This window comes from Salmo trutta, chromosome 27 (assembly GCF_901001165.1).
Source record: "Salmo trutta chromosome 27, fSalTru1.1, whole genome shotgun sequence".
NCBI classification, from domain to species: Eukaryota; Metazoa; Chordata; class Actinopteri; order Salmoniformes; family Salmonidae; genus Salmo; species Salmo trutta.
The window spans coordinates 41307204-41332198 of NC_042983.1; the positions used below are offsets into that span (position 1 = coordinate 41307204).

At 43.4% G+C, this 24995-nt stretch overlaps 1 protein-coding gene across 1 annotated transcript in view; it reads left to right on the forward strand.

Moving 5' to 3' along the window:
* Nucleotides 1-24995, forward strand: part of fras1 (Fraser extracellular matrix complex subunit 1) — a 306477-nt gene that overhangs the window by 204217 nt on the left and 77265 nt on the right. The window contains exons 28-36 of the mRNA XM_029718140.1: nt 3401-3517; nt 4047-4161; nt 6167-6304; nt 12725-12856; nt 13529-13657; nt 14732-14979; nt 16765-16913; nt 20239-20401; nt 21482-21617. Coding sequence (XP_029574000.1) covers nt 3401-3517; nt 4047-4161; nt 6167-6304; nt 12725-12856; nt 13529-13657; nt 14732-14979; nt 16765-16913; nt 20239-20401; nt 21482-21617 — 1327 coding nt within the window. The remainder of the gene's footprint in view (nt 1-3400; nt 3518-4046; nt 4162-6166; nt 6305-12724; nt 12857-13528; nt 13658-14731; nt 14980-16764; nt 16914-20238; nt 20402-21481; nt 21618-24995) is intronic.

Here is a 24995-nt window from a genome sequence, read left to right on the forward strand (position 1 = left end):
CTAAATCAACGCTCATCTATTAAATGTGACATTATGTCACCGAGTAATTTCTTGATTATTTGCCCTTTTATTGAGCTGTGTGGCGTCACGTCAAATCAACGTGGTGAATATTAAAGGGTGAAATAATTTAGAGGAACATGGCATATTAACACGCTGTAGTATATATCTACCTATGTTCTGTAGTTTCACTATAAAATCACTGCAATACTGTGCTTCATAACATCTTCATAAGCAGCTCGTAACATGTTTCATAAGCAATGCGCTAAATATTCACTACTTCTATATTACTAGACAACAACACTTTTACCCTTTTTATTTAATTTGTAATTTCTTACATTTATCCTTCACCATACCTGCATTTTACAGGACCGCAACTAGTCTAGCTTGAAGCAGAGTTAGGTCCCATTACCTCTTAGTTACAGTCCTGCTACCCTGTTAGAGTCCCTCTACCCAGTTACAGTCCTCCTACCCAGTTACAGTCCTCCTACCCTGTTACAGTCCCTCTACCCTGTTACAGTCCTTCAGTCCTTCTACCCTGTTAGAGTCCTCCTACCCTGTTACAGTCCTTCTACCCTGTTACAGTCCTTCTACCATGTTACAGTCCTCCTACCCAGTTACAGTCCTCCTACCCAGTTACAGTCCTCATACCCTGTTGCAGTCCTTCTACCCTGTTACAGTCCTTCTACCCTGTTACAGTCCTTCTACCCTGTTACAGTCCCTCTACCCTGTTACTGTCCTTCAGTCCTTCTACCCTGTTACAGTCCTTCTACCCTGTTACAGTCCCTCTACCCAGTCACAGTCCTTCTACCCTGTTACAGTCCTTCTACCCAGTTACAGTCCTTCTACCCTGTTACAGTCCTTCTACCCTTTTACAGTCCTTCTACCCTGTTACAGTCCTTCTACCCTGTTACAGCCCTTCTACCCAGTTACAGTCCTGCTACCCTGTTACAGTCCTTCAGTCCTGCTACCCTGTTACAGTCCTTCTACCCTGTTACAATCCTTCTACCCAGTTTCAGTCCTTCTACCCAGTTACAGTCCTTCTATCCAGTTACAGTCCTTCTACCCTGTTACAGTCCTTCTACCCTGTTACAGTCCTTCTTCCCTGTTACAGTCCTTCTACCCTGTTACAGTCCTTCTACCCTGTTACAGTCCTTCTACCCTGTTACAGTCCTCCTACCCTGTTATAGTCCTTCAGTCCTTCTACCCTGTTACAGTCCTTCAGTCCTTCTATCCAGTTACAGTCCTTCTACCCTGTTACAGTCCTTCTACCCTGTTACAGAGTTTCAGTCCTTCTACCCTGTTACAGGTCCTCTACCCTGTTACAGTCCTTCTACCCTGTTACAGTCCTTCAGTCCTTCTACCCAGTTACAGTCCTTCAGTTCTTCTACCCTGTTACAGTCCTCTACCCAGTTACAGTCCTGCTACCCTGTTACAGTCCTCTACCCAGTTACAGTCCTTCTACCCTGTTACAGTCCTTCTACCCTGTTACAGTCCTTCAGTCCTTCTACCCTGTTACAGTCCCTCTACCCTTTTACAGTCCTTCAGTCCTTCTACCCTGTTACAGTACCTCTACCCTGTTACAGTCCTTCTACCCTGTTACAGTCCTTCAGTCCTTCTACCCTGTTACAGTCCTCTACCCTGTTACAGTCCTTCAGTCCTTCTACCCTGTTACAGTCCTCTACCCTGTTACAGTCCTTCTACCCTGTTACAGTCCTTCTACCCTGTTACAGTCCTTCAGTCCTTCTACCCAGTTACAGTCCTTCTACCCAGTTACAGTCCTTCAGTCCTTCTACCCAGTTACAGTCCTTCTACCCTTTTACAGTCCTTCTACCCTGTTACAGTCCTTCTACCCTGTTACAGTCCCTCTACCCTGTTACAGTCCTTCTACCATGTTACAGTCCTTCTACCCTGTTGCAGTCCTTCTACCCTTTTAAAGTCCTTCTACCCAGTTACAGTCCTTCTACCCTGTTACAGTCCTTCAGTCCTTCTACCCAGTTACAGTCCTTCTACCCAGTTACAGTCCTTCAGTCCTTCTACCCAGTTACAGTCCTTCTACCCAGTTACAGTCCTTCTACCCAGTTACAGTCCTTCTACCCTGTTACAGTCCTTCTACCCTGTTACAGTCCTTCAGTCCTTCTACCCTGTTACAGTCCTTCAGTCCTTCTACCCTGTTACAGTCCTTCAGTCCTTCTACCCTGTTACAGTCCTTCAGTCCTTCTACCCTGTTACAGTCCTTCTACCCAGTTACAGTCCTTCTACCCTGTTACATCCTTCTACCCTGTTACAGTCCTTCTACCCTGTTACAGTCCTTCTACCCAGTTACAGTCCTTCTACCTTGTTACAGTCCTTTTACCCTGTTACAGTCCTTCTACCCAGTTACAGTCCTTCTACCCAGTTACAGTCCTTCTACCCTGTTACAGTCCTTCTACCCTGTTACAGTCCTTCTACCCTGTTACAGTCCTTCTACCCTGTTACAGTCCTTCAGTCCTTCTACCCTGTTACAGTCCTTCTACCCTGTTACAGTCCCTCTACCCTGTTACAGTCCTTCTACCCTGTTACAGTCCTTCAGTCCTCCTACCCTGTTACAGTCCTTCTACCCTGTTACAGTCCTTCAGTCCTTCTACCCTGTTACAGTCCTTCTACCCAGTTACAGTCCTTCAGTCCTTCTACCCTGTTACAGTCCTTCTACCCTGTTACAGTCCTTCAGTCCTTCTACCCAGTTACAGTCCTTCTACCCAGTTACAGTCCTTCAGTCCTTCTACCCTGTTACACTCCTTCAGTCCTGCTACCCAGTTACAGTCCTTCTACCCTTTTACAGTCCTTCTACCCTGTTACAGTCCTTCTACCCTTTTAAAGTCCTTCTACCCAGTTACAGTCCTTCTACCCTGTTACAGTCCTTCTACCCTGTTACAGTCCTTCTACCCTGTTACAGTCCTCCTACCCTGTTACATCCTTCTACCCTGTTACAGTCCTTCTACCCTGTTACAGTCCTTCTACCCTGTTACAGCCCTCCTACCCTGTTACATCCTTCTACCCTGTTACAGTCCTTCTACCCTGTTACAGTCCTTCAGTCCTCCTACCCTGTTACAGTCCTCCTACCCTGTTACAGTCCTTCAGTCCTTCTACCCAGTTACAGTCCTTCAGTCCTCCTACCCAGTTACAGTCCTTCTACCCTGTTACAGTCCTTCTACCCTGTTACAGTCCTTCTACCCTGTTACAGTCCTTCAGTCCTTCTACCCAGTTACAGTCCTTCTACCCTGTTACAGTCCTTCTACCCTGTTACAGTCCTTCTACCCTATTACAGTCTTTACAAAATATTATTTGTTATATCCAGTATGCTGAATCTTGCTGATGATTAAGGTTTGGTGTGATGATTCAAAATGGCCTCCTCTTCTTCCAGGTGTCCAGTGAAAGTTCTCCAGATACGCTGAGTGATGCTCAGACCTTCACCATCGGAGTGATGCCTGAACTCCCAGGGTTCCCCCAGCTAGCACCCGCCTGTGACCTACAGATAACTGTAAGGGAGAAACAGGACTAGGGGAAAACAGGCACTGTCTCACTGTGGCATAGGCACTATCTCACTGTGGCATAGGCACCAATGATGTGTGTGTGTGTGTGTGTGTGTGTGTGTGTGTGTGTGTGTGTGTGTGTGTGTGTGTGTGTGTGTGTGTGTGAAATCGGTAAATTCCTCCTGTTCGTCTCTAAGAGCATTCTGATGTGTATCTGAAATATCAGTGTGGCTTATCAGTGTGGTTTATCAGTGTGGTTTATCAGTGTGGTTTATCAGTGTGGTTTATCAGTGTGGTTTATCAGTGTGGTTTATCAGTGTGTTTTATCAGTGTGGTTTATCAGTGTGGTTTATCAGTGTGGTTTATCAGTGTGGTTTATCAGTGTGGTTTATCAGTGTTTGATGCCACGGCTTTATCTCTTGTATGGTAATGTGTGTGTCCTTCTTTCTGTTTGTGTGTGTGTGTGTGTGTGTGTGTGTGTGTGTGTGTGTGTGTGTGTGTGTGTGTGTGTGTGTGTGTGTGAGTGTGTCCATGCAGGCTCTGGAAGATCGTGTGACGGTGCTAACACCCACAGCTTTGTCTTTTGTGGACTTTGAGACGCCGAGTGAAAAGCTTGTCTACAACATCACCAAGCCCCTACCTCAGGAACAAGGTAATCTACACACACACGCACGCACGCATGCACGCACGCGCGCGCACACACACACACACACACACACACACACACACACACACACACACACACACACACACACACATTCACACACACACACACACACACACACACACACACACACACACACACACACACAGGGGGGTTAGATAAACACACACACGCACACAACACTCCCTTCAACACACACACACACAAAAAAGTATTCACTCCCCTTGGCTTTTTTCCTATTTTGTTTCATTACAACCTGTAATTTAAATTGATTTTTATTTGGATTTCATTTAATGAACATACACAAAATAGTCCAAATTGGTGAAGTGAAATGAAAAAAAGAACTTGTTTCCAAAAACATTTTTTATAAAAAAATGGAAAAGTGTTGCGTGCATACAGTATGTATTCACCCCCGTTGCTATGAAGTCCCTAAATAAGATCTGGTGCCATCAATTACCTTCAGAAGTCACACAATCAGTAAAATAAAGTCCACCTGTGTGCAATCTAAGTGTCACATGATCTGTCACATGATCTCAGTATATATACACCTGTTCTGAAAGGCGCCAGAGTATGCAACACCACCAAGCAAACGGCACTATGAAGACCAAGGAGCTCTCCAAACAGATCAGGGACAAAGTTGTGGAGAAGTACAGATCAGGGTTGGGTTATAAAAAAATATCAGAAACTTTGAACATCCCACAGACCACCACTAAATCCATTATTAATAAATGGAAAGAATATGGCACCACAACAAACCTGCCAAGAGAGGGCCGCCCACCAAAACTCACAGACCAGGCAAGGAATGCATTAATCAGAGAGGAAACAAAGAGACCAAAGATAACCCTGAAGGAGCTGCAAAGCTCCACAGCGGAGATTGGAGTATCTGTCTATATGACCATTTTAAGTCGTACACTCCACAGAGCTGGGCTTTACGGAAGAGTGGCCAGAAAAAAGCCATTCCTTAAAGAAAAAAATAAGCAAACACGTTTGGGAGACTCCTCAAACATATGGAAGAAGGTACTCTGGTCAGACTAAAATTTAGCTTTTTGGCCATCAAGGAAAACACTATGTCTGGCGCAAACCCAACACCTCTCATCACCGCGAGAACACCATCCCCACAGTGAAGCATGGTGGTGGCAGCATCATGCTGTGGGGATGTTTTCATCACCAAGGACTGGGAAACTGGTCAGAATTGAAGGAATGATGGATGACGCTTAATACAGGGAAATTCTTGAGGGAAACCTGTTTCAGTCTTCCAGAGATTTGAGTCTGGGACGGAGATTCACCTTCCAGCAGGACAATGACCCTAAGCTTACTGCTAAAGCAACACTCGAGTGATTTAAGGGGAAACATTTAAATGTATTTGAATGGCCTAGTCAAAGCCCAGACCTCAATCCAATTGAGAACCTGTGGTATGACTTAAAGATTGCTGTACACCAGCGGAACCCATCCAACTTGAAGGAGCTGGAGCCATTTTGCCTTGAACAATGGGCAAAAATCCCAGTGGCTAGATGTGCCAAGCTTATAGAGACATACCCCATGAGACTTGCAGCTGTAATTGCTACAAAAGATGGCTCTACAAAGTATTGACTTAGTTATGCACGCTCAAGTTTTCTGTTTTTTTTGTCTTATTTCTTGTTTGTTTCACGATAAAAAATATTTTGCATCTTCAAAGTGGTAGACATGTTGTGTAAATCAAATGATACAAACCCTCCAAAAATCCATTTTAAATCCAGGTTGTAAGGCAACAAAATAGGAAAAATGCCAAGGAGGGTGAATACTTTTGCAAGCCACTGTACCAGTCCAAGGAGCACAGCTGGAAATCTGATTATAAAATAACCTTAAACCTAACCTTAGCCACTAAACCTTTACTTAAATCGATACCATAAAGCTATATTCTTTTTTCAGACAATTTTGACTTTGTAGCTTGTACACATATTAGGAAGCACCGAACACGGGATCCGTAATAAACTGACGTCCTGTGTAACCTCAGGTTCTGTGGAACATCGTGACAGACCCTACAACTCAGTGTCCTTCTTCACCCAAGCTGACGTCAACCAGGGCCAGATCCTGTACCGCCCTCCGCAGGCCCCCTCTCACCTCCAGGAGCTCTACCAGTACTCCTTCACTGGTGAGTAAACACACCAATGACTGTATATATACGACAAAGCCATCGTTCACGTGACACCATTCATTCCTATGTGAAGGTTCAATAGCACATTGAAGCCAAATGAAGTCGGTTAAGATGGCGTCTCATGGAGACATACCATGCGCCGTTTGAACTATTCCAGGAAGTGACTTTGCAGGCTAGCTCAGTGCTGCCCCCTCTCATTGAACAACTGAAGTTGAAGGCTGACCGGGGTACTGCAGGCTAGCTCAGTGCTGCCCCCTCTCATTGACTAACTCAAGTTGAAGGCTGACCGGGGTACTGCAGGCTAGCTCAGTGCTGCCCCCTCTCATTGAACAACTGAAGTTGAAGGCTGACCGTGGTACTGCAGGCTAGCTCAGTGCTGCCCCCTCTCATTGAGCAACTGAAGTTGAAGGCCAACCTGGGTACTGCAGGCTTCCATTAGCAACCTTGTAACAACCTTCCATTAGCAACCTTATCTCCTCTGTGTGGTTTTATTTAAAATAATTAGTTCAAGGACATACAGTACATCAGTTGCATTGGAACCAATTATTGGTACTATGATTTTTGTATTTTTTTTATTATTATTTACACAAAGATTGCCATTCTTCCATTCACTATAACGGCAGATCCTGTTCTCCATAAACAATGCCTGCAGTACCGCGGTCGGCCTTAAACTACCGTGGCTTTAATGAAAGGGGGCAATCGTTCTCTTCTGGTACACACACACACACACACACATACACACACACACACACACACACACACACACACACACACGTACGCTGCCGAGCATGTGGTTAGATCCCCCCCTCCCATTTAAACAAACTCTGACCCCAGTCTCTTACATTAACACAGCATTAAACGTAAGCCAGTCGCACCCAGTCACGCTGTCGTTAACGGGCTGTAAGTGCAACTGGGTAACCATGGTGATCCTTTGTTCATTTTTCTGTTTAGATTTCACAAAGCTCGCAATGTTCACACGGCTCACTGGAATGAGCCCACAGCCTCATAAGGCTATAGGGAGGTTGGATTGTAGGTAGAACTGCTCTGTAAATATCTCTGAGGGAAAACAACTCCTCCTCCTTCTCTTCCTCCTCCTCTTCTCCTCCTCCTCCTCCTGTCCTTCCCCTTCTCCTGCTCCTCCTGCTCCTCCCCTCCTCCTGCTCCTCTCCTCATCCTCCTCCTCATCCTCCTCCTCCTCCTCCTGTTCCTCTCCTTCTCTTCCTCTTCCTCCTCTCCTCCTCCTGCTCCTCTCCTTCTCCTCTTCCTCCTCTCCTCCTCCTGTTCCTCTCCTTCTCTTCCTCCTGCTCCTCCTGCTCCTCTCCTCATCCTCCTCCTCCTCCTTCACCTGCTCCTCTCGTCCTCTCCTCCTCCTCTTCCTCCTCTCCTCCTCCTGTTCCTCTCCTTATTTTTGTCTCTCACTCTGTCTCTTGCGCTCTCGATCTCTCTACTCTTGTTCACTCCCTCCCTCTCTCTCTCTCTGTCCCTTTCTGTCACTCTCTCTCTCTCTCTCTCTCTCTCTCTCTCTCTCACTTTCTCTCTGTCCCTCTCTCTCTCTTTATCTCTGTCCCTCTCTTGCTCTCTCTCTCTCTCTCTGTCCCTTTCTGTCACTCTCTCTCTCTCTCTCTCTCAATTCAATTCAATTCGCTTTATTGGCATGACGTAACAATATACATTTTGCAGAAGCTTATTTTGGATATTTACAATATAAAAAATAAATAAAAAATGAGAATCAAAATTGTCAACGGGACAACAGTAACAACAATAACCAACGGTCAATATAACCATACATTCAACAATAACAATAAGCATACAGTAGAGTACATGTGCAGGTTTATTGGTCTGTCAGACACTGTCCCTCAACTTATTGCATGCAGCAATGTAGTGCGCTGCCAACCCACAGCTCTCTGCGTCCTCCCCCAACAGGACAGGGAGCCTATCCTCATCAGAGAGGTCTTTGAAACCTTGAATGAGGGTTTCAAATTTGGGGAAATGACACTCTCTAATTGTTTTATATTTTTGACATTTTGTCAGGAAATGCACCTCCGTCTCAGGTTCTGCTGTTGTGCAGTGGTTGCACAGCCTTTCCTCTACAGGGAGCCAGGTTTTCTCTCTCTCTCTTTCTCTCTAGCCACGACTGTCTCTCAGTCCTCGTACTAAAGTTTTGTCACTACCGGTTTAATGGTGATGGGTTTCTGTCTGTTCTCAATGACACTGTACATGTTCTATACTTAACTGACTGTGTGTCTAGATACATCTCTTCTCTATTATCTTCATTCTTTATGCAGCCGGTACAGTCAGTACAATAACTACAGAGTACAGTAACTACAGACAGTATATTAACTACAGACAAATACTACAGTATTTTGTTTTTTTTGTGTGTGTCACGGCTGTCGAAAGGAGTAGACCAAAGTGCAGTGTGTGTGTCGTTCCACATTTGATTTAATCTGTGAAACTATGCAATACATAAATAAACTGAATAAACTGAATAAACAAAACAACAAACCGTGACGCAGAGGAGAAACAAACACTACTAAAAAAGAATCACCCACAAAACCCAGGAAGAAAAACCCCTACTTAAGTATGATCTCCAATTAGAGACAACGAGGACCAGCTGCCTCTAATTGGAGATCATCCCAAACAAACCAACATAGAAATACAAAAACGAGAACCTAAGAACATAGAAATAGAACACATAGAATAACCCCCCCCCGTCACGCCCTGACCTCTACCATAGAAAATAACAGCTCACCATGGTCAGGATGTGACAGTGTGTTATTTCTTACATTATTAGCCCAGAACGTTTTCTGTGTTGCTACAGTAAGAACTTTTGGATATCAGAGCGAAGGTAAGTCACCAGCATTACGACCAGTAATACGACATTCCCGAATTGGATCCTTTGTTTGTATCCCCCACGGCAATTTAACTTATCCTAGAAACTGCTCCAAGACGCCGCCGGCAGAGAAGAGGTATTCAGAGTGGACTTCTAGTCCGACTCAGGAGGCGCGCACACCATCCACCGCTTCCGAGTAAAATACTCGCTAATGTTCAGTTTCTGGACAATAAAAGTAGATGAGCACAGGGCGAGGATCTCCTTCCAGAGAGACATCAGGGACTGTAACATATTCTGTTTCACGGAATCATGGCTCTCTCCATATATACTGTCCATGTCCATGCAGCCAGCTGGGTTCTCAGTACATCCCGCAGACAGGAATAAAGAACTCTCCGGAAGAAGAAAGGCGGGGGTGTATGTTTCATGATTAACTACTCATGGTGTAATTGTGATAACATAAAGGAACTCAAGTCCTTTTGTTCACCCGACCGAGAATACCTCACAATCAAATGCCGACCGTATTACCGCCCAAGAGAATTGTCTTTGGTCATAGTCACAGCCGTGTATATTTCCCCTCAAGCTGATACCACGATGGCCCTCAAAGAGCTACAATGGACTTTGTGCAACCTGGAAACCACATATTTTGAGCTGGGGATTTTCACAAAGCAAATTTGAGGAAAACGTTACCGAAGTTCTATCAACACATGGACTGTAGTACTCACGCTGGGAAAACATTGGACCACTGCTCCTCAACTTTTCGAAATGCCTACAAGGCCCTCCCCTGCCCTCGCTTTTGTCAAATCTGATCACGACTCTATTTTTATCCTTCCTTCCTATAGGAAGAAACTCAAACAGGAAGTACCTGTGCTAAGGTCTATTCAACGCTGGTCTGACCAATTGGAATTCATGCTTCAAGATTTTTGTTCATGCGGACTGGGATATGTTCCGGAGAGCCTCTGAGAATAACATTGACGAATACACAGATACGGTGACTGAGTTCATCAGGAAGTGTATAGAAGATGTTGTACCCACTGTGACTATTAAAACCCAAATCAGAAACTGTGGATACATGGAGGCATTCGCACAAAACTGAATGTGTGAACCACCACATATTAACCATGGGAAGGAGACAAAGTGAAGTCACAATTCAACGGCTCAGACACGAGGGTCTACAGACAATCACAGACTACAAATTGAAAACCAGCCACGTCGCGGACACCGCTGTCTTGCCCTCGGACAAGCTAAACACCTTCTTCGCTTGTTTTGAGGATAACACAGTTCCCAAAGACTGTGGGCTCTCGTTCTCCGTGGCCGATGTGAGTAAGCCTTTTAAGCGTGTCAACCCTCACAAGGCTGTCGGCCAAAACAGCAGTCCTAGCCGTGTCCTCAGAGCATGCACAGACTAGTTGGCTGGAGTGTTTACGGACATATTCAATCTCTCCATATCCCAGTCTGTTCCCACTTGCTTCATGATGTCCACCATTGTTCCTGTACCCAAGAAACCAAAGGTAACTGAACTCAATGACTATCACCCCGTAGCACTCACTTCTGTCATCATGAAGTGCTTTGAGAGGATAGTTAAGGATCATATGACCTCCACCTTACCTGACACCCTAGACCCACTTCAATTTGCTAACTGCCCCAATAGAGCCACAGACGATGCAATCGCCATCCTACTGCACACTGTCCTATCCCATCTGGATAAGAGGAATACCTTTGTAAGAATGCTGTTCATTGACTATAGCTCAGCATTCAACATCATAGTACCCTCCAAGCTCATCATTAAGCTCGGGGCCCTGGGTCTGAACCCCACCCTGTGCAACTGGGTCCTGGACTTCCTGACGGGCCGCCCCCAGGTGGTGAAGGTAGGAAACAACACCTCCACTTTGCTGATCCTCAACACAGGGGCCCACAAGGGTGCGTGCTCAGCCCTTTCCTGTACTTCCTGTTCACCCATGACTGCGTGACAACGCAGACCTCCAACTCAATCATTAAGTTCTCAGATGACACAGCAGTCCTGATTACCAACAATGATGAGACAACCTACAGGGAGGAGGTGATGGCCCTGCGAGAGTGGTGTCAGGAAAAGCTGTCATCAAGGAAAAGGGTGACTACTTTGAAGAATTTTTCACTTACTACATTATTCCATCTGTGTTATTTCATAGTTTTGATGTCTTCACTATTATTCTACAATGTAGAAAATAGTACAAATAAAGAAAAAACCCTTGAATGAGTAGGTATGTCCAAACTTTTGACTGGTACTTGTATGTTCAGAGAAACAGTCAAGCGTTGTGAGATTTTCAAGAGCTTCCGTTCTTTAATATCTATAATTTTAGCTTTTCTTTTGTTTCTTTTCCCCATCTGTCCATTTTGACTAGTTTATTTCACCTTTCATACTGTACCTTTAATACGCTACCTTTAATACTGTACCTTTAATACGCTACCTTTAATACTGTACCTTTAATACTGTACCTTTAATACGCTACCTTTAATACTGTACCTTTAATACTGTACCTTTAATACGCTACCTTTAATACTGTACCTTTAATAATGTACCTTTAATACGCTACCTTTAATAATGTATCTTTAATACTGTACCTTTCATACTGTACCTTTCATACTGTACCTTTAATACTGTACCTTTCATACTGTACCTTTAATACTGTACCTTTCATACTGTACTGTTAATACTGTACCTTTCATACTGTACCTTTAATACTGTACCTTTAATACTGTTCCTTTCATACTGTACCTTTAATACTGTACTGTTAATACTGTACCTTTCATACTGTACTGTTAATACTGTACCTTTAATACTGTACCTTTCATACTGTACTGTTAATACTGTACTGTTAATACTGTACCTTTCATACTGTACCTTTAATACTGTTCCTTTCATACTGTACCTTTAATACTGTACTGTTAATACTGTACCTTTCATACTGTACTGTTAATACTGTACCTTTCATACTGTACTGTTAATACTGTACCTTTCATACTGTACTGTTAATACTGTACCTTTAATACTGTACTGTTAATACTGTACCTTTAATACTGTACTGTTAATACTGTACCTTTAATACTGTACCTTTAATACTGTACCTTTCATACTGTTCCTTTGGTATTCACACCAGCTCAAGCTGAAACCCATATTGTTTCATACGTTGTTCATTTCGGTTTAGAGGTGCTATTTAGTAACAATTGTTCCCGGAAGCTTGGATATACGGGTATAATCATTCAATTGTTGTTTGGATTTATAATGTATTAAGGTTCTTTAATTCCCCTCCTTTGAGAAATGTATTATGTATTTTAATAGTTATACATTAACACTTAGTGCTTTCCCCAAATTGCCTTTTAAATGGGACTAGGAAGCCAATTAGCCAAGGAAGTTTGTGTTTCTGTGTATGTTTATCTAACCCCTGTGTGTGTGTGTGTGTGTGTGTGTGTGTGTGTGTGTGTGTGTGTGTGTGTGTGTGTGTGTGAGTTTATCTAACCCCTGTGTGTGTGTGTGTGTGTGTGTGTGTGTGTGTGTGTGTGTGTGTGTGTGTGTGTGTGTGTGTGTGTGTGTGTGTGTGTGTGTGTTCCAGTGTCAGATGGGGAACACACCACTCCAGAGATGGACTTTTCCATCCGCCTGTTGGCCAGCCACCAACAGCCCCCCGTCTTCCAGATCATAGACCCTGTTCTGGAGGTCCGCATGGGGGGAAGAACCTCTTTAGGTAATAATAACCACACACACACACACACACACACACACACACACACACACACACACACACACACACACACACACAACACTCCCTTCAACACACACACACACACACACACACACACACACACACACACACACACACACACACACACACACACACACAAAAAAACACTCCCTTCAACACACACACACACACACACACACACACACACACATTCACACACACAACACTCCCTTCAACACACACACACACACACACACACACACACACACACACACACACACACACACACACACACACACACATTCACACACACACACAACACTCCCTTCAACACACACACACACACACACACACACACACACACACAAAAAACACTCCCTTCAACACACACACACACACACACACACAGAAGGGCATTATTATAGTTGCGAAGACTTTTTGGGGACCAACAATTGACTGCCATTCATAATCCTATTTTCCCCTAACAGTAAATCTTATTTTATCTACTCCTAATCCTAACCTTAACACCAAACCCCCAACCCTAACTGTAACCCTAACCCTATCCCTCATCGGTATACAAAGATATGGTAAATCATTGTTATACAAAGATATGGTGAATCATTGGTATACAACATGGCTTTCATTGCTCAAAGACGCTCACAATACTTGGTGTAGGTGGGCAGCATCTGGCAGTAACTGATGCAGACACAGCGTCTGGTGATCTGGAGTTTGAGATGGTGGAAGGACCGGTCCATGGAACACTGGTCAAGATGGAGTTGGACTCAAAGACTGAGATGATGAATGGTGAGTAGCAAATTAGCTAGATGTTGCCCCTAACAACTTGTCCAGGGTCATATTTTTGTTTTTCCTTCTAATAGTTAATGGGAATGATGATTAAATTGCAGTATAAAGTGAATTACATCTGTAGAGAATACAGTAGTAGCCATGAAAATGGAAGTTGCCACATTTCTTTAACGATTTTTGCACATGGTCTGAATTCTCCCATATCTCCAGACACACACTGCATGTTTTATTTAGAGGACTGAAACCAGAAAAATAGAACCAAGGTATTCACCAACCAAGGTATTCATCAACCAAGGTATTCATCAACCAAGGTATTCACCAACCAAGCTATTCATCAACAAAGGTATTCACCAACCAAGGTATTCACCAACCAAGGTATTCATCAACCAAGGTATTCACCAACCAAGCTATTCATCAACCAAGGTATTCACCAACCAAGGTATTCACCAACCAAGGTATTCATCAACCAAGGTATTCACCAACCAAGGTATTCACCAACCAAGGTATTCACCAACCAAGGTTTTCATCAACCAAGGTATTCACCAACCAAGGTATTCACCAACCAAGGTATTCACCAACCAAGGTATTCACCAACCAAGCTTTTCATCAACCAAGATATTCATCAACCAAGGTATTCACCAAAGAAGGTATTCATCAACCAAGGTATTCATCAACCAAGGTATTCACCAACCAAGGTATTCACCAACCAAGGTATTCACCAAACAAGGTATTCACCAACCAAGGTATTCAACCAACCAAGGTATTCACCAACCAAGGTATTCATCAACCAAAGTATTCACCAACCAAGGTATTCATCAACCAAGGTATTCACCAACCAAGGTATTCACCAACCAAGGTATTCATCAACCAAGGTATTCACCAACCAAGGTATTCATCAACCAAGGTATTCACCAACCAAGGTATTCATCAACCAAGTTATTCACCAACCAAGGTATTCACCAGCCAAGGGAAGAAGGAGTCTAAGATGTATATTAATGAAGCGCTCCTCCTTGTTTTGTTCCAGGTATGTTTATATTTAACACAACGATTAAACGTGTCATTTATCCCCTCCAGGTGACATGTTTTCCTTCAGTGATGTGACCCATAACGTTCTGCAGTATGAACATTCCGGACTCTCCGCTGACGAGGACGCCATCACCTTCACTGTTACAGACGGCTCCTCAATGGCGACGGCGGTGGTACAGGTGGTTGTGTTGGGCGTCGGGGGCGACGGGCCCAGGAGAGACCCAGAGGCCCTGCTGTCTATGGAGGTTCCTGAGAACAGTAGTAGTGTCATCAGACGCACTCACCTGGGCTATATGGTCAGTACACTCACCTGGGTTATATGGTCAGTACACTCACCTGGGCTATATGGTCAGTACACTCACCTGGGTTATATGGTCAGTACACTCACCTGGGTTATATGGTTAGTACACTCACCTGGGCTATATGGTTAATACACTCACCTGGGCTATATGGTTAATACACTCACCTGGGCTATATGGTTAGTACACTCACCTGGGTTATATGGTCAGTACACTCACCTGGGTTATATGGTTAGTACACTCACCTGGGCTATATGGTTAGTACACTCACCTGGGTTATATGGTTAATACACTCACCTGGGTTATATGGTTAGTACACTCACCTGGGCTATATGGTTAGTACACTCACCTGGGTTATATGGTCAGTACACTCACCTGGGTTATATGGTTAGTACACTCACCTGGGCTATATGGTTAATACACTCACCTGGGTTATATGGTTAATAGACTCACCTGGGTTATATGGTTAATACACTCACCTGGGCTATATGGTTAATACACTCACCTGGGTTATATGGTTAGTACACTCACCTGGGCTATATGGTTAATACACTCACCTGGGCTATATGGTTAGTACACTCACCTGGGTTATATGGTCAGTACACTCACCTGGGTTATATGGTCAGTACACTCACCTGGGTTATATGGTTAATACACTCACCTGGGTTATATGGTTAGTACACTCACCTGGTTATATGGTTAATACACTCACCTGGTTATATGGTTAATACACTCACCTGGGTTATATGGTTAATACACTCACCTGGGTTATATGGTTAGTACACTCACCTGGGTTATATGGTTAGTACACTCACCTGGGTTATATGGTTAGTACACTCACCTGGGCTATATGGTTAATACACTCACCTGGGTTATATGGTTAGTACACTCACCTGGTTATATGGTTAGTACACTCACCTGGTTATATGGTTAGTACACTCACCTGGTTATATGGTTAATACACTCACCTGGGTTATATGGTTAGTACACTCACCTGGTTATATGGTTAATACACTCACCTGGGTTATATGGTTAATACACTCACCTGGGTTATATGGTTAGTACACTCACCTGGGTTATATGGTCAGTAAGTTATCAGCCCAGTTATAGATAAGTAAAGGTCAGCAATGGGGAGTGACTGCTTCCTACAAGAGCACAAAACTCGTAGGCTGCCTTTCAAGCTGCCTTTGAAAAGCCACTCGGGGAAAAAAGCTTGTTTTAATGAAAGGGGCAGTGTCGTATTTTGAGACAGGCTTGAATTTGCAAATAAGGTATTAGACAGTGGGGTAGCATACATGATCTAATTCTCTGTTTGGTTATAATAATTCATTTAATTAGGTAAAGTGGTTTCTTGCATCATAAAACACAATACAATGCATTTTCTTTACAGTCTCCATGGTGTTACATACATAAGTAAAACATCATTCATTCATGTCAAGCCCTTCATAATGTAAAATCCTTTTTAAAAAGTGTCATGTGATGTCGGCCTGAATTGAACACCACATTTTTAGGCTACCATGTGAAAATGTTATGTGGTTTGCTTCTTTGGTTTTGTTGGTAGCCTTACATTAATGCCCAAACAGCCGCAATAGCCCTGTTGGATACTGTCTGATATACTGTAAGGGTACATCCTCAGTGTTCACTTTAAATGCACTGGAACATTCTCACAACATTCAAGTTTCCACAGCATAAGAACCTAAACATTTTGCTCAGTGGCCCAAAATATTTCAGGGAACGTTGGTGATAATATGAAATGAAATATGTGCTCATATTTTTTTGCAGAGCGACACCTCTCCAGATGACAAGATACGTATTCAGCTGGTGTCAGTTCCTACGTACGGCATCCTGACCAGGACAGGGTCAGACTCAGACCACGAGGTGACACAGTACTCCTCTTTCACCGTGGACGACATCAACAAACACAGGATCAGGTAGAGAGGGAGACGAGAGGAGAGATAGGAGAGGAGAGAGATCGGAGAGGAGACGATATAGAGAGGAGAGAAGAGAGAGACGAGAGAGAGAGCCAGAGAGGGAGAAGGAGAGAGAGAAGGAGAGAAGAGAGAGAGAGAGAAGAGAGAGAGGAGGAGAGAGAGAGAGAGAGAGAGAGAGAGAGAGAGAGAGAGAGAGAGAGAGAGAGAGAGGAGATAGAGGGGAGGGGGAGAGAGGAGAGAGGAGAGAGAGAGAGAGAGAGAGAGAGGAGAGGCAGAGAGAGAGAGAGTGGGAGAGTAGGAGAGAGGAGAGAGAGGGAGAGAGGAGAGAGAGAGAGAGAGAGAGAGAGAGAGAGAGAGAGAGAGAGAGAGAGAGAGAGAGAGAGAGAGAGAACTCCTCTTTCCCCGTGGAATACATCAACAAACACAGGATCAGGTAAGAGACATCTGAAACTAATCAGTACATCTAAGTAATCTACCGTAGCTTCCTCTTCCTGTTTGCTTTTCATCTCATCTGCACTGATCTGTAAGAGTCCGGACAGGTTAAAATGTATATTCTGTTGTACACTTCTTCAGATGAAGGAGATGGGGATCCACTTTGGACCGTTATGATGTAGTCAAAGCCTTCCAATAATAATCTCACATTCTTGGTATTCATTCCTACCAGCTCCTCTGTTGTTATTGCAGGAATTATTGAGACAATTTGTTCTCTGCCGGCTAGATATTTATTTCTATCTCATTTAGATTTAATCGACCCAGGTTATTTAATTGAGAACAATTCTCATTTAGGTCTGCAGTAACAATCTAGCCGAGAGTCTTCGGTTAAAATAATGGCTTCTTCCTTCCATCACTCCTTAGAGTGTAACTGCTATAAAAAAAAACACATCAAAATTCTCCCTCTGAGGGCTCTGTAAAATCCTGGCTACAAATTAGAAACGGTAGAAAAATATTTATTGTGTTTAAGTGACGATATATTGGAAACGGCTAAGCTCAATTAGCAAGTCTAATTAGCGAACGTTAAATACAGACCACCTGCGAGACTCACGCACGCACGCGCACACGCGCACACACACGCACACATGCACACACACACGCACACAGACGCAACAGTCTTCTGAGAGGCGTCAAAATGAAAATCATTATCTCAAAAATGTGCTTCTGATTAGATTTACTGCAATTAGCACGATGGCGGTTATGATATCAGAGAAACATCTCTGGGGCTGTGTTTATATCACCTGTATTAGTCCAGCTTGGCAGACTGCCGCTCTGTGCAGTACAACATGCAGATGAGATGATGCTCTGTTTTATTGTAGAGGATTAGAAAATATTATATTATATTCAGGTAACTTTCGCTAGTTATTAAAGAGCTTATACAGTATTAGGTTTTATAGTGGTGTTTTTGCGACGTGAGATATGAGAGGATATTTAGATGTATTTAGTACCTTTCAGTGTCACGTCCTGACCAGTAAAGGGGTTATTTGTTATTATAGTTTGGTCAGGACGTGGCAGGGGTGTTTGTTTTATATGGTTTTGAGTGTGTGTTTATGTAGAGGGGTGTTTGATTTATGTATTCCGGGGTTTTGGTCATTGTTCTATGTTTGTATATTTCTATGTCTATTCTAGGGTGTTTAGATCTAGGTTTAGGTAATTGGGATTGGGGCCTTCAATTGGAGGCAGCTGGTTATCGTTGCCTCTGATTGAAGGTCCTATATTTAGGAGTATGTTTGTTATGGGTATTGTGGGAGGTTTTTGTTAGCACTGCTGTATTTAGCCTGCAAGACTGTTAGTTCGGTTCTTGTTTTGTTTATTTAAGTGTTCACAAATAAAGTTAAGATGAGCACTCGACCCGCTGCGCCTTGGTCCACTTACTACGACGACTGTGACATTCAGCAGATTATGAAGGTCTTGTTTAAAATGTTATGTTCGTGTGAGGGGAATCACTAATCTATTCCCCCCATTGGTCATCAAATTTCATTAGTCACATGCGCCGAATACAACCTTACAGTACAATACCTTACAGTGAAATGCTTGCTTACGATTGGGAATCAAACCCACAACCCTGGCGTTGCAAACACCATGCTCTACCAACTGAGCCACACGGGACCGTGTAGTAGTAGTAGTAATAGTAGTAGTTGCAGTAGTAGTAGTTGTAGTAGCATATTATTTTATTAACTGTAATTGAATTTTACCTTAACCATTGTCAACATACAGTTCCAAGACTGTATGTTTAGCATTGGTATTGCTATCATTTTATTATACGGATTTAAATTGAAAATAAGTGATACAATTTTGTATCACATTACATTTTTTGTCGTCTTTGAATATGATTTAGTTTACAACTGAGTCTCCCTTTAAAATGGTCAAAAAGAAACAAAAATTACTTCTTAAAAATACAAAAAATTCTCAAGCTAGAATTTGTCTAGGACTGTCTAAATTAGCTATTATTGGCAGAGAGGTTTGGAACTCTCTTTCTTATTGGTCTATTAACTAATTTACCGCATGGTGATGTCACCAGGCTGGCCAAAACTCCATCCCATCAAAACAGGCTGAAATTTCAGGCAGGCTTTTCAAACAGCTCGTATAATCTTATACTATCAAAATGTTCCCAATTTCACAGTATTTTTCCAACCTCATAGTGTGGAAATATATATAAAACACAGGAAAAATCATGTTTTTTGACTGCGCTGGGCCTTTAAATCCAACAGGTTTAATGCATTATTACTTGTTATAAGCGCTTTATAATGTATGAACCCCTTATAACGTTTTATAATCATCTTATATTATATGTCCTCTTTCTACGTTGCAACTTTTCAACTGATAACAATAATGCACTGCGGGTGCACAAATAATGCACCGATAATGAAATGATAATGCACCGATAATGCACTGATAATACACCGATAATGCACCAATAATACAATAATAATGCACTGCTAATGCACCGATAATGCACCAATAATACAATAATAATGCACTGCTAATGCACCGATAATGCACCAATAATACAATAATAATGCACTGCTAATGCACTAATAATGCACTGCTAAAGCACCGATAATGCATTGTTATTGCACCGATAATGCACAAAAAAATGTACTGTTAATGCACCAATAATGTACTGTTAATGCACCAATAATGTACTGTTAATGCACCAATAATGTACTGATAATGCACCAATAATGTACTGATAATGCACTGATAACCAAGAAGATGATACTATGCATCATCTTAGACGTTTAAAAAAAAATACTAATTATTATCGTTTTGGTTTGGTTTCCGTGAAGGCTATGTTTTCGGATTAACTTTGCGGAAACTTCCTTCCTGTTAGGTACATCACTTCCTTTGAGACAAGAAACCAACCAGTGACAGACATCTTCCATTTCATTGTTTACGACGGTGAAAACAATCGCCTTGACAACCAGATGTGTACCATCACCATCACCTCCAAGCGGACACAGCCTCCAGCGGTCACTGTCCGCAGTGGCATCAAGGTACACACACCTCCCAGGGCTCAGCTGGCTTAGAGATAGTTGCTATGGAGCAGAGACCGATGGTCGGAAGCAGATGAAGCAACACTAGGCAATACATCTGATGCAACGCTCAGTCGACCAGTGTCTAACGCTGTGTGTGCGTATGTGCTGCGTGTGTTTGCGCGTGCCTGTGTGCTAGCCTGCCTGGGTGCCTCTGTGGCTGCCTGTCTGTCTGTCTGTCTGTCTGTCTGTCTGTCTGTCTGTCTGTCTGTCTGTCTGTCTGTCTGTCTGTCTGTCTGTCTGTCTGTCTGTCTGTCTGTCTGTCTGTCTGTCTGTCTGTCTGTCTGTCTGTCTGTCTGTCTGCCTGCCTGCCTGCCTGCCTGTCTGTCTGCCTGCCTGCCTGCCTGCCTGCCTGCCTGCCTGCCTGCCTGCCTGCCTGCCTGCCTGCCTGCCTGCCTGCCTGCCTGCCTGCCTGCCTGCCTGCCTGCCTGCCTGCCTGCCTGCCTGCATGTGTGTGAGTGTTAACCTGATACGAGTCATTTTTACTGGTAATGGAATGGGGATGTCAGTTCTAGTCATTCTGACTGGTAATGGAATGGGGATGTCAGTTCTAGTCATTCTGACTGGTAATGGAATGGGGATGTCAGTTCTAGTCATTCTGACTGGTAATGGAATGGGGATGTCAGTTTTGTTCATTCTGACTGGTAATGGAATGGGGATGTCAGTTCTAGTCATTTTGACTGGTAATGGAATGGGGATGTCAGTTGTAGTCATTCTGACTGGTAATAGAATGGGGATGTCAGTTCTAGTCATTCTATTTCTATAGAATGTGGTCTATATTCAGAATCATACAGCTCAGTAACGTTGACTGGCAGGATCAGATGTACTACAGGTCAAATTAAGCTTGGGGTGGACGTTGCCCTTATAGGCACAGAACTAGGATCAGCGTTACCTTATACAATCCTAGCTGTAAAGATTAGATTGGAAAGGACTAAACTGACTTCAGATCAGTAGATATTTAGGGGCTACTTCATACTATCCCTAGAAGCGCTCTCACCCAATGTGAAATGTTATGCAAGTGTCTATGTTGTGTTTTTCTAGGTCCAGGGAGGAGGACGAGTCCAGCTGTCAACCAATCACATCATTGTATCAGATCTGGACACACCCAACAAGGATCTGCTGGTTTGGATGATCACCGTACCCAAATATGGCTTCATTGAGAACACAATAGGAAGAGGTGTGTGTGTGTGTGTGTGTGTGTGTGTGTGTGTGTGTGTGTGTGTGTGTGTGTGTGTGTGTGTGTGTGTGTGTGTGTGTGTGTGTGTGTGTGTGTGTGTGTGTGTGTGTGTGTGTGTGTGTGTGTGGGGGGGGGATTCATTCAACTGAATAATGTCCCGAGTGGCGCTGTGGTCTACGGCACTGAATCTCAGAGCAAGTGGCGTCACTACAGTCCCTGGTTCCAATCAACCAATCAATCAATCTAATGTATTTATAAAGCCCTTCTTACACCAGCTGATGTCACAAAGTGCTGTACAGAAACCCAGCCTTAAACCCCAAACAGCAAGCAATGCAGCTGTAGAAGCACAGTGGCTAGGAAAAACTCCCTAGAAAGACCAGAACCTAGGAAGAAACCTAGAGAGGAACCAGGCTATGAGGGGTGGCCTGTCCTCTTCTGGCCGTGCCGGGTGGAGATTATAACAGAACATGACCAAGATGTTCAAATGTAAAAAAACAACAACATGTATTTCACCTTTATTTAACCAGGTAGGCTAGTTGAGAACAAGTTCTCATTTCCAACTGTGACCTGGCCAAGATAAAGCAAAGCAGTGTGACAGAAACAACAACACAGAGTTACACATGGAATAAACAAAATATTCAGTCAATAAAAAAGTCTATATACAGTGTGTGCAAATGAGGTAAGATTAGGGAGGTAAGGCAATAAATAGGCCTTCGTGGCGAAATAATTACAATTTAGCAATTAAACACTGGAGTCATAGATGTGCAGAAGCTAAATGTGCAAGTAGAGATACTGGGGTGCAAAGTTGCAAAATATAGGAGTCTCCAGCTTCAGTGATTTTTGCAATTCGTTTGTCATTGGCAACAGAGAACTGGAAGGAAAGGCGGCCAAATGAGGAATTGGCTTTGTGGGTGACCAGTGAAATATACCTGCTGGAGCGTGTGCTACGGCTGGGTGCTGCTATGGTGACCAGTGAGCTGAGATATGGCGGGGCTTTACCCAGCAAAGACCTATAGATGACCTGGAACCAGTGGGTTTGGCGACAAATATGAAGCGAGGGCCAGGTAACGAGAGCATACAGTTTGCGGTGGTGGGTAGTATATGGGGCTTTGGTGACAAAACGGATGGCACTGTGATAGACTGCATCCAATTTGCTGAGTAGAGTGTTGGAGGCTATTTTGTAAATGACATCGCTGAAGTCGAGGATTGGTAGGATAGTCAGTTTTATGAGGGTATGTTTGGCAGCATGAGTGAAGGATGCTTTGTTGCGAAATAGGAAGCGGATTCTAGATTAATTTTGGATTGAAGATGCTTAATGTGAGTTGAAGGATAGTTTACAGTCTAACCAGACACCTAAGTATTTGTAGATGTCCACATATTCTAAGTCAGAACTGTCCAGAGTAGTGATGCTGGACGGGCGGGCAGGTGCGGGCAGTGATCGGTTGAAGAGCATGCATTTAGTTTTACTTGCATTTAAGAGCAGTTGGAGGCCACGGAAGGAGAGTTGTATGGCATTGAAGCTTGTCTAGAGGTTAGTTAACAGTGTCCAAAGAAGGGACAGATGTATAGAGAATGGTGTCGTCTGCATAGAGGTGGATCAGAGAATCACCAGCAGCAAGAGCGACATCATTGATGTATAGAGAGAAAAGAGTTGGCCCAAGAATTGAACCCTGTGGCACCCCCATTGAGGCTGCCAGAGGTTCGGACAACAGGCCCTCCGATTTGCCACACTGAACTCTGTCTGAGAAGTAGTTGGTGAACCAGGTGAGGCAGTCATTTGAGAAACCAAGGCTGTTGAGTCTGCCGATAAGAATACGGTGATTGACAGAGTCGAAAGCCTTGGCCAGGTTGATGAATACAGCTGCACAGTATTGTCTCTTATCGATGGAGGTTATGATATCGTTTAGGACCTTGAGCGTGGCTGAGGTGCACCCATGACCAGCTCGGAAACCAGATTGCATAGCGGAGAAGTTAAGGTGGGATTCGAAATGGTCGGTGATCTGTTTGTTAACTTGGCTTTCGAAGACCTTAGAAAGGCAGAGTAAGATATATATAGGTTTGTAGCAGTTTGGGTCTAGAGTGTCTCCCCCTTTGAAGAGGGGGATGACCGCGGCAGCTTTCCAATCTTTGGGGATCTCAGACGATACGAAAGGCTAGTAATAGGGGTTGCAACAATTTCGGCTGATCATTTTAGAAAGAGAGGGTCCAGATTGTCTAGCCCGACTGATTTGTAGGGGTCCAGATTTTTCAGCTCTTTCAGAACATCAGCTATCTGTATTTGGGTGAAGGAGAAATGGGGGAGTCTTGGGCAAGTTGCTGTGGGGGGTACAGGGCTGTTGACCCGGGTAGAGGTGGCCAGGTGGAAAGCAGTTGATTTGTCTGAGGACAAACCATCCACTGAGACAATCTGATATATTTCTGACAGACAAGATCTAAACCAGGCCAGAACTTGTCCGTGTAGACCAATTTGGGTTTCCAATCTCTCCAAAAGAATGTGGTGATCGATGGTATCAAAATCAGCACTAAGGTCTAGGAGCACGAGAACAGATGCAGAGCCTCGGTCTGATGCCATTAAAAGGTAATTTACCACCTTCACAAGTGCGGTCTCAGTGCTATGATGGGGTCTAAAACCAGACTGAAGTGTTTCGTATACACTGTTTGTCTTCAGGAAGGCAGTGAGTTGCTGTGCAACAGCTTTTTCTAAATCTTTTGAGAGGAATGGGAGATTCGATATCGGAATCCATGCTGTATCACATCCGGCTGTGATTGGGAGTCCCATAGGGTGTCACCCAATTGGCCCAGCGTCGTCTGGGCTTGGCTGGGGTAGGCCATCGTTGTAAATAAGAATTTGTTCTTATCTGACTTGCCAAGTTAAATAAAGGTAAACCAAATAAAAATAAAACAAATCTGTTCCATAAGGGGAAACTGTCCAAGGCAAAGCAATGTAAATATAAACAGAGGTACATGAAAACAATACATATACAGTACGTACACTACATACACACTACATATACAGTAATACACTACATATACAGTAATACACTACATATACAGTAATACACTACATATACACTACATACACACTACATATACAGTAATACACTACATATACAGTAATACACTACATATACAGTAATACACTACATATACAGTAATACACTACATATACACTACATACACACTACATATACACTACATACACACTACATACACACTACATATACAGTAATACACTACATATACACTACATATACACTACATATACACTACATATACACTACATACACACTACATACACACTACATATACAGTAATACACTACATATACACTACATATACACTACATATACAATTTCTATATGATACACTACATATACG